The sequence below is a fragment of the Canis lupus genome, chromosome 6 (assembly GCF_048164855.1).
Source record: "Canis lupus baileyi chromosome 6, mCanLup2.hap1, whole genome shotgun sequence".
NCBI lineage: Eukaryota > Metazoa > Chordata > Mammalia > Carnivora > Canidae > Canis > Canis lupus.
The window spans coordinates 49,658,186-49,672,549 of NC_132843.1; the positions used below are offsets into that span (position 1 = coordinate 49,658,186).

At 35.7% G+C, this 14,364-nt stretch overlaps 1 protein-coding gene across 8 annotated transcripts in view; it reads right to left on the bottom strand.

Annotated features, from left to right (window-relative positions):
• The window catches only part of FMN2 (formin 2), a 370,841-nt gene that overhangs the window by 197,914 nt on the left and 158,563 nt on the right, over positions 1-14,364 (bottom strand). For all 8 annotated transcript variants that reach the window (XR_012032920.1, XM_072830426.1, XM_072830427.1 and 5 more), the window contains one exon: positions 3,259-3,346. Coding sequence is in view for 6 of the 8 variants with exons in the window: in XM_072830426.1 (XP_072686527.1) it covers positions 3,259-3,346 (88 nt within the window). In the remaining 2 variants the exon portion in view is untranslated. Of the gene's footprint in view, positions 1-3,258; positions 3,347-14,364 lie in introns of those variants that run through there.

Genomic DNA, 14,364 nt, shown 5'->3' on the forward strand with positions numbered 1-14,364 from the left:
AATCCTCCCATTGAGAGCAATTTAAAATCATGGATAAGAAATGTTTATCAATTACCTTAAAAGCATCAAAAAGCAGGCAAGATAGGAATTACCATGCTAATCAAGAGAGAATGCAGAAAAACAAGCCAGTTCAGAAACTGCTTTAGCTCTATCCCAACAAATCTGAACTTACTATTGACAGCCAGATGCAGCCAAAGGCCAAATATTAAAACACAGGGCCCACCCAAAGTACAGATTCTAGACCTACATATGTGACAATAAACTGGAACTCAAACCAGGGAAAAAAAACTCAGGCATTACTCCAGGGGATCCTTAGAGCTCAATTTAAGGGGATCCTAAAGCCACAATGACCCTACACTCTAGCACACTAGTAAGTCATTTCTGAAAAGCACCTTCATCCTAGACTCCAAATTATTATAAAGGATTGGAGTGTTTTGTTTTCTAGAGGTGGCACACCACCATCTCACCATTCCCATTGGAAAACCGCTATAATTTACAGGATAGTTTAGAAGGTACCAGACACATTTACACTGTATTAGAGCAGCTCAGGTCTTCACCATAACCTTCACATGCACACATGGGCACACGCACATGCACACAGTTAATTATTTGGGACTGCTTCACTTGTATTGTTAGTAAACTTAGGTAAGAAACTGATCCTTTCTCCCCTCTCTGCCCTTTGACTCTGTGTGACACTGAGGACTCTACATGTGCTATTGTAGAAAATACCTTTGAGTCCGGAGCAGGGTGTGGTGTTCACTGGATATGGTGGGAAGACCACGATTAGACTTTTGGCACCTCTCATCCAAACCTTCTACACTGATGACTCTAATGTGGCACTTTAAAAATAGAAACATTACAAAGTAAACTCAACTCTAAACTTTTCCAGAGTTTTGGTAAGGGAAAAGAGAAAAAGAGAAAAAAAAAACTATTCTTGTTATACAAGGTTACATAGATTTTGTTTCAAGATACTGATGCTGCTTGTAGAAAAAGCATAATCTTGAAGGAGCAGCTGATATGAATGAAAAGAACAGGACCAGAGAGTGAAGTGGGCTGAGCCCAAGTTTAGTCTGTTCCACTAACCTGCTTTGTGACCTTGAAAAAGAAACCTGATGACCAAAAAGGTCTTGTTTGCTCTTCTACAAGATGACACTGAGGTCTAGATAAATTCTGTGGCTGCTTCTACAACCAAAATCAATGATGTTTATGCTTCTGTGGATTTCTCAGTGGAGGCATATCCTGATAGAAGTCAAGTTTATTCTAGAGGCCACAAGTGATTCACACATGTAAATCATGGTTCCAGACAACATACTGAGACAGAACAGGACTTTGTTCACTGAAAGGCACACTACTTGCTTCTTCAGACTTTAATTTTAAGACGGCTGTTTTTTAGAAAACCGTGTACAGGGTTTCAAAGTGACTCAAGCAATCACTTCATATCCTAATAGGATAAAGTTTATGCATAATTCTGTGTGACCCTTCAACTACTGACGTTCATGCCATGTTATTGTTAGCGTTGCATGTTAAGCTAGCAAATTTTCAATGAACTCTCACTGGCTTTACCACAGACACAGATGTTAGGCGGACTCCTTTGTTCATAAGGTTCTCATTATTAACTCAACCCGGGTTGAATATTTGACTGAAGGAAAGGACCATATCATTATTTTCAGATTTCATTCTATGACTTAACTGGACTACATCTGCCAGCTTTAGAAACGCCAAGTACTTCTTGGCGCCAGCCTTGGCGTCCTGTTCTATGACTACTACCCCCAATGCTTCAGTTTGAGGAAGTCTCCTCACCATCAAAACAGTTTAATAAAAACTTAAATTATGATTAAGAGTTACTCATCAATTGACAAAGCATCCCAGGCTTGTGCTATTTATGAATTATTCCACACAATATTTTAAGGCTAACAAACAGAATCCACATTCATACAGGGGTAAGCTAGAAAGCCAGTTAAATGTTTTCATGATTTATAAAGTCTGTGTTATACTTGAAACCACATTTCTTTAATAGGTAAACTGGCATTCCATTGGATAATTCAATCTGCTTTAAATCTATTCTAAGGCTATGGGGGCAGCTTATGGGACAATCTGAATATAAATTTAATTCCTCTATTCACCTTTGGACAATATCTCTCAGCACAAATGTGATAGGAAGATACAGTATAGGAATGCCTGTTAATGAGAGGATGGATTTCAAGTATTTAAAATATTGACATTAAAGCCACTTAGAAAATGTTAAAGTCACCCTAGCTCTAAACATAGGAGAATATTTTATAAGCCTGGTTAAAAATATAAATTAAAACAACAACATGAAAGAAATAACAAAGGCCATGATATTACTGCTTCCATATGTCTGGATCACCAACAATATCAGTGGGCAAGAATCATTTGAAACTATCTTTGATGCTTATTAAAAAAAAATAATTCAATCCCTCCATGCATAGAAAAGCCCAGGAGTTTACATATAGTCACAACAAATAACTGAAAGAAGAGGAACAGTTTTCTACCCTAAAAAGCTATACACGATAAATTTGTTTTTGTGATTCTTTCAGCATCTCATCGTATCTCGGAAAAGGAAGACTAAGAGAAAATGCCTCCTTACTTGTCCAATGCTTATAGACATCTGCAACAAATGATCATTCAGCCTCTTAAGCACTTCTGAGTTTTCATTTAATTACTATACATAGCAATCCAGTCTACTAGTCAACATCTCTAATCATAAAAACATTCTTAAAATAATAACAATCAAAACAAGCATCCATGTAACTCCTACATTGGTTGAAGCCAATCTGTTAGAACATTTATGTTAGCTCATCAAACACTTGAGATTGAAATCTCAACATATTTATCTCTCCAGTACACTATCTTCAGGTATTTTCAATGGCTGAGACATACTCCACTATCATTCCTGTTATCAGTCACTCTGAGCAGGACATCCAGATGTAAATATCCTCAGATATTATCTAATTAGCTACAAAGCACAGTGGGACTAGTATTTCTGATGAATTAAAAATTAAGTATTTATTAATGCAGACTATGTCAACTGGGAATTAGGCTTTTAGCAAAATACAGAAACAACATAAAAGACACATTACTAGTAACCCCTCCAGAAACAATCATGATAGAAAGTTTGGTAACACTTATAGGAAACATACTAACCTCAAAAGCTCTAAAATAACTTTACCACCAAACAGCACATCCTTCAGCCCAAATTTGGGTATTCAAAACCTGAATTTTTATTTTTATACTTACCATGTTGTATATCTTTCATATCTAAATGAAGGCTAGACATTAATATTCCAACTGCTTGTGATCTTTTGTTGCTTAATAACTTGACCACCTGCTCAAAGAAAGGAAAAGGGGGAAATGTCAATTTGAACTCCAATGATATGCTTGATAACATGTTCTTTTTAATTCTAAATGGAGAACATACAACTTAAGGTCTTTACTTAAAGTATTCAAAACTGATCTAAAAAGAACTTTTGTGTTTTATGTCTTACATCTTCAAAATCTACCATCTTCACTCCATCAGCCTCAATGGCATGCCCTTTACCAGTCTTTTAAGAGACTGATCTGTCATTGAGTAAAATTTCTAATAGTTTAGGATATTAGTTTGGTCTCTGTGAAACAATAAACACACATTCGATAATTTGCAGCCTGAATTTTTAAAAGTATTCAACAAGTGAATAGTAAAGTCTATACACAGAGAATCTGTTAGATCAGATCTGTTTGAGCACAAAACAGAAAACGTGCTTTGATTCTGGTCCTTCAGAAAACTCACTCTTTTACTGGCAGTCCCTCTCATTCTGCATTTGGCCATGTTTTGTGGGGAACTTTCCAACTAATTAATAGAGGAATACAAGCAGCAAATCCAAACGGCTATGTCTGCTCAATCTCAAATCTGGCTTTCCAGAGAGTCCTAACGAGTCAGTCAATCCACATACCCCACAAGAAGTTTTCCTAAAACAGAGGTAGGCGTGCTGCTATTGGACATACACATTTAAACTATCTTCTCCAGATACTAACACACCACTGATAAATCCTGCTTATGAAACCATTATCCCAGGTCTTGAAGGGCAGCAATTTCTATTTTACTCTCATGGTTTTGTTATAAGTCTGCTTAGAAAAAAACACTAGAGGAAAAGGAAAAAAAGGTTATGGTCAGATTACCAGAAGTGACAGCTGCCCTAACAGTTATCACATTTGATGACCTTGTCTTTCTTTTCCGTTTAACTTGGACCAATCAGTAAACTAATAAAATAATCATGCCCAGCTGTCACAAAGTCACAGAGTAAAACAATATTCTTAATAGAAATAACAGCATTCCTGGTTCCCCAGAAGGGATGAGGGTGGAGAAAAAAACGAAACACTTTCAGAAGGACCAACCACAAAAACCTCCACACTCATTTATGCAAGCTTCTTGTAGAAAGGAGTAATACCCCACAAGAGACAGTGCTTCTTCAAAAGAATATATATGTATATATACACACATATGTATATAAATTATGATTCTTCATTTGCTCTTTAAACATTTTATTAAATTTCAGATAAAATATTAGCTTAGAACTTGAATATGAATCCAGTCATACACCAAGTATTTTTATCAACAGTGTTATCTTCTTCAGAAGTGAATAGAAATTTAATACCAGAAAAACAAAAGGCATGTATCCTGTCCTAAAAAAAAACACTTTCTAAATTCAGATAAATACAATCTGGGTCCCATCTATGATACTGACAAAACTAAATGTATTTGAATCCATATATCAATTAACCTTTCTGCAGTGGTGACAAGCTAATCACATCTTTATAGAAACTCTTTATTTCACAGCTCCTGGCAGCCTTTCTCAAGCCTTTCAAGGTGAATTATTCTGACTTCACCTTAAATATTGGCAATCTTCAGAGTTCTATTCTCAGCACCTTATTCTGTTCACTTTATGACCTATCATTTCTCCTCTATAGATATACATGCCAGCACTTATAAATTCATTCTTGTAACTGTATCTTCAACTCTACAGTATCCTACTTTCCTAACAGGCATCTGCACAACTCCATTTGACATGTCTAAAACCAAACTCATCATCAGGTCCACTCCAAAACCTATCCATCTTCTCTTTTTATTCCATATGTTGAGATAATGGCACCACCATTTTCCATCCACCTACTAAACTTAGAAATCTAGAAATCAATCTAGATTCTTACCTCTACTTCAGCTGTATATTCTGCCCTGTTAATTAGTCTTGTCAATTATAATTCCTCTATATTTTTAGAACCCACTCTTCCTCTTCAATTCTATTATCAGCATCTATTTATATGTTTTATCTTACATAGATCAATATAAAAAATTTCTAACAAGCCTCCCAAATTTAGTGCAGTAGCTCTCAAAGTGTGCTCCCTGGATCAGCAGGCATGATCATCACCTAGGAACTTAATTAAAAATGCAAAATAATGGGCCCTATCACAAACCGACTAGCCAGAAAATATGGGCTTTAGATTTTCCTCAATCTGCACTTCAAAAGGCCTTTTAAGTGACTCTAGGATCACTGATGATTCTCATTGCTTCCTGTCCACTTTCCAAACTGATTTCCAAGTACCATATCTAAGAGTTCTGATATTTGCATATCCTTCCTTGTTCTTTAAACCTGAGTGGCTCATGTTTACATGTTAAGTCTTTTAAAAGGTCATACAGACCTCCAGTCCATGAGCATAGAATATCTTTCCATTTGTTGGTGTCATCTCCAATTTCTTTCATCAATTTTTTATAGTTTTCAGAGTATAGATTGGAAGAATTAATATTGTTAAAATGTCCATACTACTCAAAGAAATCTATAGATTCAATGCAATCTCTATCAAACACCAATAGAATTTTTCACAGAACTACAACAAATAATCCTAAAATTAGTATGGAATTACAAAAGAAACTGAGTAGTCAAAGCAATCTTGAAAAAAGAAGAATAAAACTGGAGGTATCACAATCCCAGATTTCAAGACATACTACAAAGTTGTAATAATCAAAAAAGTATAGCACAAAAAAACAGACATATAGATCAATGTAACAGAACAGAAAACCCAGAAATAAACCCACAATTATATAGGTTAATTAGCATACAACAAAGGAGACAGGATATACAATGAAAAAGGACAGGCTTTTTAATAAATGGTGCTGGGAAAAGTGGACAGCTACATGAAAAAGAATGAAACTAGACAATTTTCTTATTCTATACACAAAAACAAACTCAAAGTAGATTAAAGACCTACACGTGAGATCTGAAACCATAAAACTCCTAGAACAACAACATAGGCAGTAATCTCTTTGACATGGGCCTTAGTAACATTTTTCTAGATATGTCTCCTCAGGCAAAAGAAACAAAAGCAAAAATAAATCATTGGAACTACACCAAAATAAAACGCTTTTGTATATCAACAAAATGTAACATTACATTAAATGTAAAAATGTACCTTTTGTATATCAAAAAAAAAGGTAACCTACTGAATGGAAGAAGATATTGGCAAAAGATCTATCCAACAATATATAAAGAACTTATATAACTCAACACTAATAAAAATAATAACTATTATTATTTATAACAATAATCCAATTAGGAAATGAGCAGAGAACTTGAATAGACATATTTCCAAAGAAGACATAACAGATGCCCGAGACCTATGAAAAGATGCTCAACATTACTAACCATTAAAGAAATGCAGATCAAAACCATAATGAGATATGATCTCACATCAGTCAGAGTAGCTAGTATCAAAAATACAAGAAATAACAAGTGAGGATATGAAGAAAAAGGAACACTTGTGCACTATTGGTAGGAATGAAAATTGGTGCAACCACTGTGGAAAACAGTACTGAGGTTCCTCAAAAAATTAAAAATAGAAATACTATATGATCTAGTAATTCCTTTACTGGGTATTTACCCAAAGGAAATGTAAACACCAATTTGAAAAGACATATGCACCCCAATGTTTACTGCAGCATTATTTACAATAGCCAAGATATGGAAGAAAGCCAAATACACTGGAATATTACTCAGCAATAAAAAAAGAATGAAATATTGCCATTGACAACATAATTGGACCTATAGGTTACTATTTTAAGTGAAAGAAGTCAGACAAGACAAGACAAATGGCATATAATCTCACATATATATGTGGAATCTAAAAAAGAAAACACATGAACAAACAGATAGCAACAACGAAAAAAAAAACAGAAATAGACACATAAACACAGAGAACAAACTATTAGTTGTCAGAGGGGAAGAAGGTAGGAGGATGGGCAAAATGGGGGAAGAGTGGGAGAGATAGACTTCCCATTAGAAAATGAATAAAATCATGGGATTAAAAGTATAGCATAGAGAATATAGCCAATGATACTATAATAGTGATGTATGAGGAGAGATGGTGGTTATAATTGCGGCAACATAGCATAGCATATAAAAATGTTGAATCATTATGTTGTACACCTGAAATTAATGTAACACTATGTGTCAACTATACTTCAATTTAAAAAAAATGTTTAAATGTCTCATAGACTGTTCACTTGCTTTTTCTGTTATAATTCAAATGAACTTATTATAAACTGTATTTTACATTTAAATGCCTAAGATTAAAGGTAGAAATAATAAGCTATCATCATATTCTAGAAGGCACGTACACAAGAGAGGATAGATGTCTAAAAATATCAACTCTGTAATTCTGTAGATTAACACTACCATAGTCACTATTTATCCTTTAAAAAAACACCTTGGATAACAAGAACCTGAAGCTATCAAACTAGAACATTCTTAGAATCCCAGTGACCACAGGTGCGATGGAGAGGAGAGAGTTGACTCTTAGAAGATGATCTCAGAAAACTTAGCTGAAAAATGGAAAATGCAGAATTAACAAATTTGAGATCTACAAAATTAGAACATATAACAAAAAAAAGGATTATTTTGAAGTTATCTAAATTCACATATTAGATTCAGCTAATGTTCTTACTAAAATTTTTATCTTAAGATTATCCAAGGAGGCAGGACTATGTAGAGATTATGAACATGGACTCTGGAAAATAAAGCGTTATTTCTCAAACTTTATTATGCACATGAATTATTTGGGATCTTTTTTTAAATGCTGATTCTGATTCCTAGGTCTGGATACAGCTTTCTAGAAAAGCTACAGCAACATCCTAAAGTCTCAGTTTCCTCATCTTAAAAAATAACAGCACCATTGATTTCAAAAAACTGTAGTGAATATTCAGCATAATGCACTTGACAGTCTTGGGAATACACTTAGCAAAAAGTGTACTCACTTGGACAGTAATAGCTATACAAAGTTTAAATAATTAGGGAAGCATTTTAAATGGCTTCTCAAAAATAAAATATCTGCCAACTTGTCATTACTCAGTTTAAGTCTATGAGAGAATTAATAAATTAATTAATAATCTCTTCTTCCTCCAGATAATTTCCTAAGAAATCCAGACTTTTATTACTTCAAAATAGTTTTCCAGTGGTGGAAATGTGCAAATGACTTCTCCCTTAATTCTCTTCCTGGCATTGTACATGACCAATGGCTGTGACCAGGTGCAATTTTAGGCCATAGAAAGAGAACAAAAGCATACACATGGCCTCAGTCAAACTTTTACAACCCTAATATAGTTAATATAATTAGACTGCATAACTAGAAATGTGTTTCAAATTAACATTAACTAGTGTGTATCATGAATGATTATCATATCAAGGAGATATATCCTTGGTCTATTTCCACTGTCTGTACTATTAAAAAATTTCTTCATTAAATTATAAACTAAGCCAGTACTGGAAAATTAAGAGTAGATGTATGATGGTAAGAGCAACAAAGATAACAAGGATGTGTTCACACATATTTCTGTAGATTGCTAAACAGTTTCTGTGTTACCTTGAACCCCCATAACTTGGCTGACTGTATGGAAATTTCTAATAATTGGAGTTGCAGGACAGCATACAGTAATTAAATAGGTACACCAAAAGCTTAAGGTTGAACACAACTTGAAACTAGAATTCTGAAAACTACTCATTTTCACTAAATAAAGTTTTGTTTTATCTCAACTTTAACCACCTTTCTATGAAAATGTACAGTGGAGGGACGCCTGGGTGGCTCAGCAGTTGAGCATCTGCCTTTGGCTCAGCTCATGATCCCAGGGTCCAGGGATCCAGTCCTACATTAGGTTCCCTGCAGGGAGACTGCTTCTCCCTCTGCCTATGTCTCTGCCTCTTTCTGTGTCTCTCATGAATAAATAAATAAATAAATAAATAAATAAATAAATAAATAAATACATACTCTTTAAAAAATGTACAGTAGAATGACAGAGACAAAACATAGTCTGCCCTTTACCTCTTCTTCTCACTGCTCACTCACTTACCCTTCTATCCTGGCAAAGCTAGACAGGGAGAGCATGAGTAAGTCTGACAGGACCGTATCCTACATTGTTCAGGCTATGCTCCACAATGCACGTAGAGTGAGGGCAGGGAGCCAGCCAGCCCAGGGGAAGGGATACCTTTCCATAATTCTAACAAGACTCCTTGTGAGTTAGCTGCAACTCTGGTTTAAAATTCCAGCTCCATCACTGTCACATCCTTGGGCATCTTACTAAGTCACTTTGATAGTTGTGCCCTGGTCTGAAAAAGAGAGGGCATACTTTATATGCAGGTTAATATGAGGATTACTGCAGATGTAAAGAAGTGCTGCCTACTCAAAATGTAGATCATAGGCTGCTGTCAAGTCCTCTGTGTTACCTGTCCAGTACGAAATTGAGAGCAAGAACAAGAAATTTTACAGCAATATGATGGGGTGATGTTTTATCTGTTGAATTTGGATTTGTATATCTTTCTTTGGGTTTTTCTAATTTCATTTGTGTGGTAATTCATTTATATTGTAGTTTACAAAAGTTTCAGAACATAATAGATTAGGGATTTAAAAACTGCTCCTCCACTACGACAGCTTGAGATGGGAGCACCTGGGCAAAGGACAGGACTGATGTGCCACAGATTGAATATTTGTGTTTCCAAAAATCTATGTTGAAGCCTTGTGTCCAACATGATGGTATTAGGATGTGGAGCCTCAGGATGGTAATTAAGAGTGGAACTCTTAAAAATGGGATTAATGCCCTAAACAAGAGGCCCCAAAGAGACCCTTCATCCCTTCTCCCATGTGAAGGTATAACAAAAAGATGGCTATTAGGAAGAAGGCTCTAATCCAGATGGTGAATCTGCCAGTGCCTTCATTTTGGACTTCTCAACCTCTAGAACTGTGAAAAATAAATCTGTTGTTCATTAGCCACCAAGTCTATGACATTCTGTTATAGCAGCTTGAATGGACTAAGCCTGGGGAAGGAAGGCCAGAATGATAAGGATGACACTGACCCAAAATCTACTCATAATTCCCCGTACCTTTCCCTACAACCTCAGGGTAAATAAAGATAGCAGTAGGACTCTCAAAAGATGACTGATGGGGATCCCTGGGTGGCGCAGCGGTTTGGCGCCTGCCTTTGGCCCAGGGCGCGATCCTGGAGACCCGGGATCGAATCCCACGTCGGGCTCCCGGTGCATGGAGCCTGTTTCTCCCTCTGCCTGTGTCTCTGCCTCTCTCTCTCTCTGTAACTATCATAAATAAATAAAAATTAAAAAAAAAAAAAAAAAGATGACTGATGAATTCTCTAGAGCAGTGCTGTCCAATACTGAACTAGTTCATACAGCTAGTAAGGCACTTGAAATAAGCAGACTTAAAAGAGTTGGTTTTTTTTTTTTTTAATTATTTTGCCTGTCTCTTCATGCATTTTTTTAATGTGGCTACTAAAAAATGGAAAATTGTATATGTGGCTTGCATTATATTTCTACTGGACAGCACTGATCAATAAGATCTAACAAATTCAGACAAATCACTAAACCATTTAGCTTGTACCTAGATTTCCTTTCTATTAAGTTCAAAAATAAAGGAAGCTAATGATGGCATGTGTCAAAGTTTTCTTGGCTGTTAAACAGGTCTCACTTCCAGGTCAGTTAAAACAAAAAGAGAAACAAACAAAAAAAACATGTCAGATTTGTTCCCTATTAGATAGTATAAGCAAAACAAGTCAAAAGTATACTTCGAGGGAATGACATGACACAAATGCCAGAATATGAGGCCCCTGAGTTAGTTAGGAAGATACTTCTCTCCACCACACAATACTACAGAGAACTGAAACATCATATATTGAAAATCATTTTAGACTGGATTTGAACTTTCCAATTAATCAAATGTGGTTCACACTACTTGTTGATTATAATCAACTAACCTAAATGAAGCTACTTATAGAAATTAAAATAATGTGTTTTTTTTACTGTTTACAGAAATTATAATCAATCTTTAAGTGTCAATTTCAGCATTGAAATAGTAGGAAATAATTATCCAGCATAGTATCAGCTCTCACACACAACCATACTAACAGTTTCATAGACATATTTCCATACTTTCAATAGAACCTTTACTTTATTATATATCTTTTAAACAATGTCTTTCTGTGACAGAACAGATTCCTTCTGTAGACTGGGCCATCTGATCTGAGACTCTGAATGGAGTCTAATGCTGGCAAGCTAGAAATCTTAGCTGAATATTCTGTTCTGTTCAGTAGTCAGCTCTCTCCCCTCATACATTTGCCTTGGCCCCTACATCTTTTATTTTTGTCCTTCTCAATTTTGTTACCCCTTCCACAATATCATTTCATCTTGTTTTTCTTCCTGTCTCAGGAAACAATATTTTGCAGTGTCTTTAGAGGGTTACTTCTCCAATTATTTCCTTGGATTCTCTCTCCACTTCCAACCACCTAAACTACAAGAACCTCAAGACCCTTCTGCTGCCTTTTTTTAAACTGCTTTTCTCTCTAGTCTAACAAGCACATCTATAGTCTTTAGAAAGGCCTCACATATTTATACTGTATGGATTACTCACAGTTCTGACTACAAGTCTATGTCTTCAATTTCCTCCTGGGCACTTCCACTTGTAGGCCCTCTCTCCTTCAACTCAGAATTGGCCAAATACTAACATACTTAGTCAACAAAACTAATGACCTTTGCAGCAGGTCCCATGTTTAAGAACTTATACCACAAAGTCCTCTTGGTTATTTAGCAATAGAACTTCTGAGTTTTAGTGGTTATATGGCTGGCCAGCTAACACAACATTTTTCACAGCCTACTTGATACCTAGATATAGCCATGTGACCAAGAGAGACAACAGAATATAGAAAGCAATACAACACAGCCTCAAAAAGGAATCTCTTTGCTTTCTATTTCCTCTTTCCTTCTTGAATCCTGCTTAAAGGCAGAATTATGGAAATAAGCTATCTTCCGCCATAATATATCCTAGGGGCAGTGAAGCAACAAGAGAGCTTAGAAATCAATCCCTGGACAACCTGGTGGAATTGAGCCACTCTACCTCCCTGGACACTTACCTGCCCAGACATTTCCATAAAAAGGGAGATTAACTTTCCATCCTTTATAGGTTCCAGTAGATGCAGCCAAATGAATATTTTAACTAAGGCATCCACTAAGTATAGGCATTCTATTAGACACAGGGGCAAATGCACATGAGACCAAAAAGATGGAGGAATTCATCTTCCTCTGTTCACCTATCTCTATTCCACAACCCCTGTATTTCACCCAGGAGCACCACCAGCCTGACATCAAGGTGGAGAACTTTGACCCATTTCTCTTCGTTTCCATAACAAGTCACACATCAAAATCCACTGATGTTTCCTTTTCTTACCTTCCTCTCTTCAACTACCACCACCTTGTTACCAATTCTTTCCCCCTACTCACACAGCATGGGAACTTCCTGCCTCTAGAACCACAGTCCTGCTCTCACAAAAGGCTGCTTTCACCATGCCACTCCTCTTAACAGACATGTAGTGGCCTCTTATTTTTCTGTTCTATTTTCTACTATCAAAAGGACAAACTCAGACAACTCTCCAGAAAGGATGTTCAAGTATCATTCCTCTAAGAGATTTTTTCTGAACCTCCTCCCATTTCTCATGCAAGTCTTATCTGGGCTGACTTAAGACCTTCTTCTTTAATGTCATCAAACTGTACATTCTCCTCTATAATATACACACCATAAAGTACTTGTTGGGGTAATTCTCACTATAATACCAGCACCTCCAGATAGAAGCTATCCTACCATGTGCTTCAGTTCCTCCAACAAAGATGAATATACCACAGGCATATATTCAGTACATGTCTGCTGAATAAGTGACCTTTGTCTAAACTACTCAGCTTACCCCAGAAGCATTTCCACCCCCATAACCTTCAAAAAATAGTTTTCACCCTTAGCTATAGATCAGAATGATCTAAGTAGCTTCTTAAACAAAAGATCCTACTCTCTACTTTGAAAAGTCATTTTTCTCTAGGATAAAGCTCTGGAATATACATTTTCTTAAACACTCCACAGCTAATGGTGATGCAGTTAAGAAAGTATTCAAATATTTGCTAATTTATGTGTGATTCCACAACTAAACTCAAGTCGAGAACTGAAAGCTAAAAAAAAGAACTGAAAAATAAGAACTTATGTAATTTGACAGTCATGTTAAGACATAGTAGAAAGCCAATATGAACTATATTTATTATGTAACTAAAATCATGTTTAAATGATTAATCAGTCCACAATGGTGTTTGTTGTTAATTCAGAACTTTTAGTAAAGTATGTATTTTATCTAGTATTCCATGCGACATACATAATTAAGCTGATGCATCAAAGGCTTACACATTAAGTATCCAACAAACATATAACTTGAAGTTGCAGTTTCTTACTACAATCTATTGAAATCACACACTAAAGAAAGAAACCAAATAACTTGCTCATAGCCTAAATGCAGTCACAGCAAGGGTTTTGTTTCCTAATTCCCAGTCAGGGAGAGTGCACTGCTTTCTTCTGAAATGGTTTGGCAGGGCCTTGCTGGAAACTGATATTAGATTAGAGGGATAAATGGCCAGATCCAATAAGGCAAATCCTTTCTGAGTAGGGTAAGATAAGAAGAGTCAACTACAGAGATTAGGTAGAGGTAAATTCCAAAGCAGAATTATAGAATGTAAAAATTGCTGTTTCTCACACAGATATTAGAGCACAAGGCAGTATATCAAATGGTATGCAATGCACTCAAGGAGCAACAGATGCAAAAAGCATCCAAGAATACTCTAATGAGAAAGTAACAAGAGAATATGAGAAATATGAAACAGTAAAAACTAAAAAGCTTAAGGATAGGAGGAAATGCTGAGAGATCATAATTGCCAGTCTCAGAATTCCCAACAATTTGAATTGTGTAGAGGTAAGAAATCTGTATTTCATTTCATGTCTTTGCTTAAATTA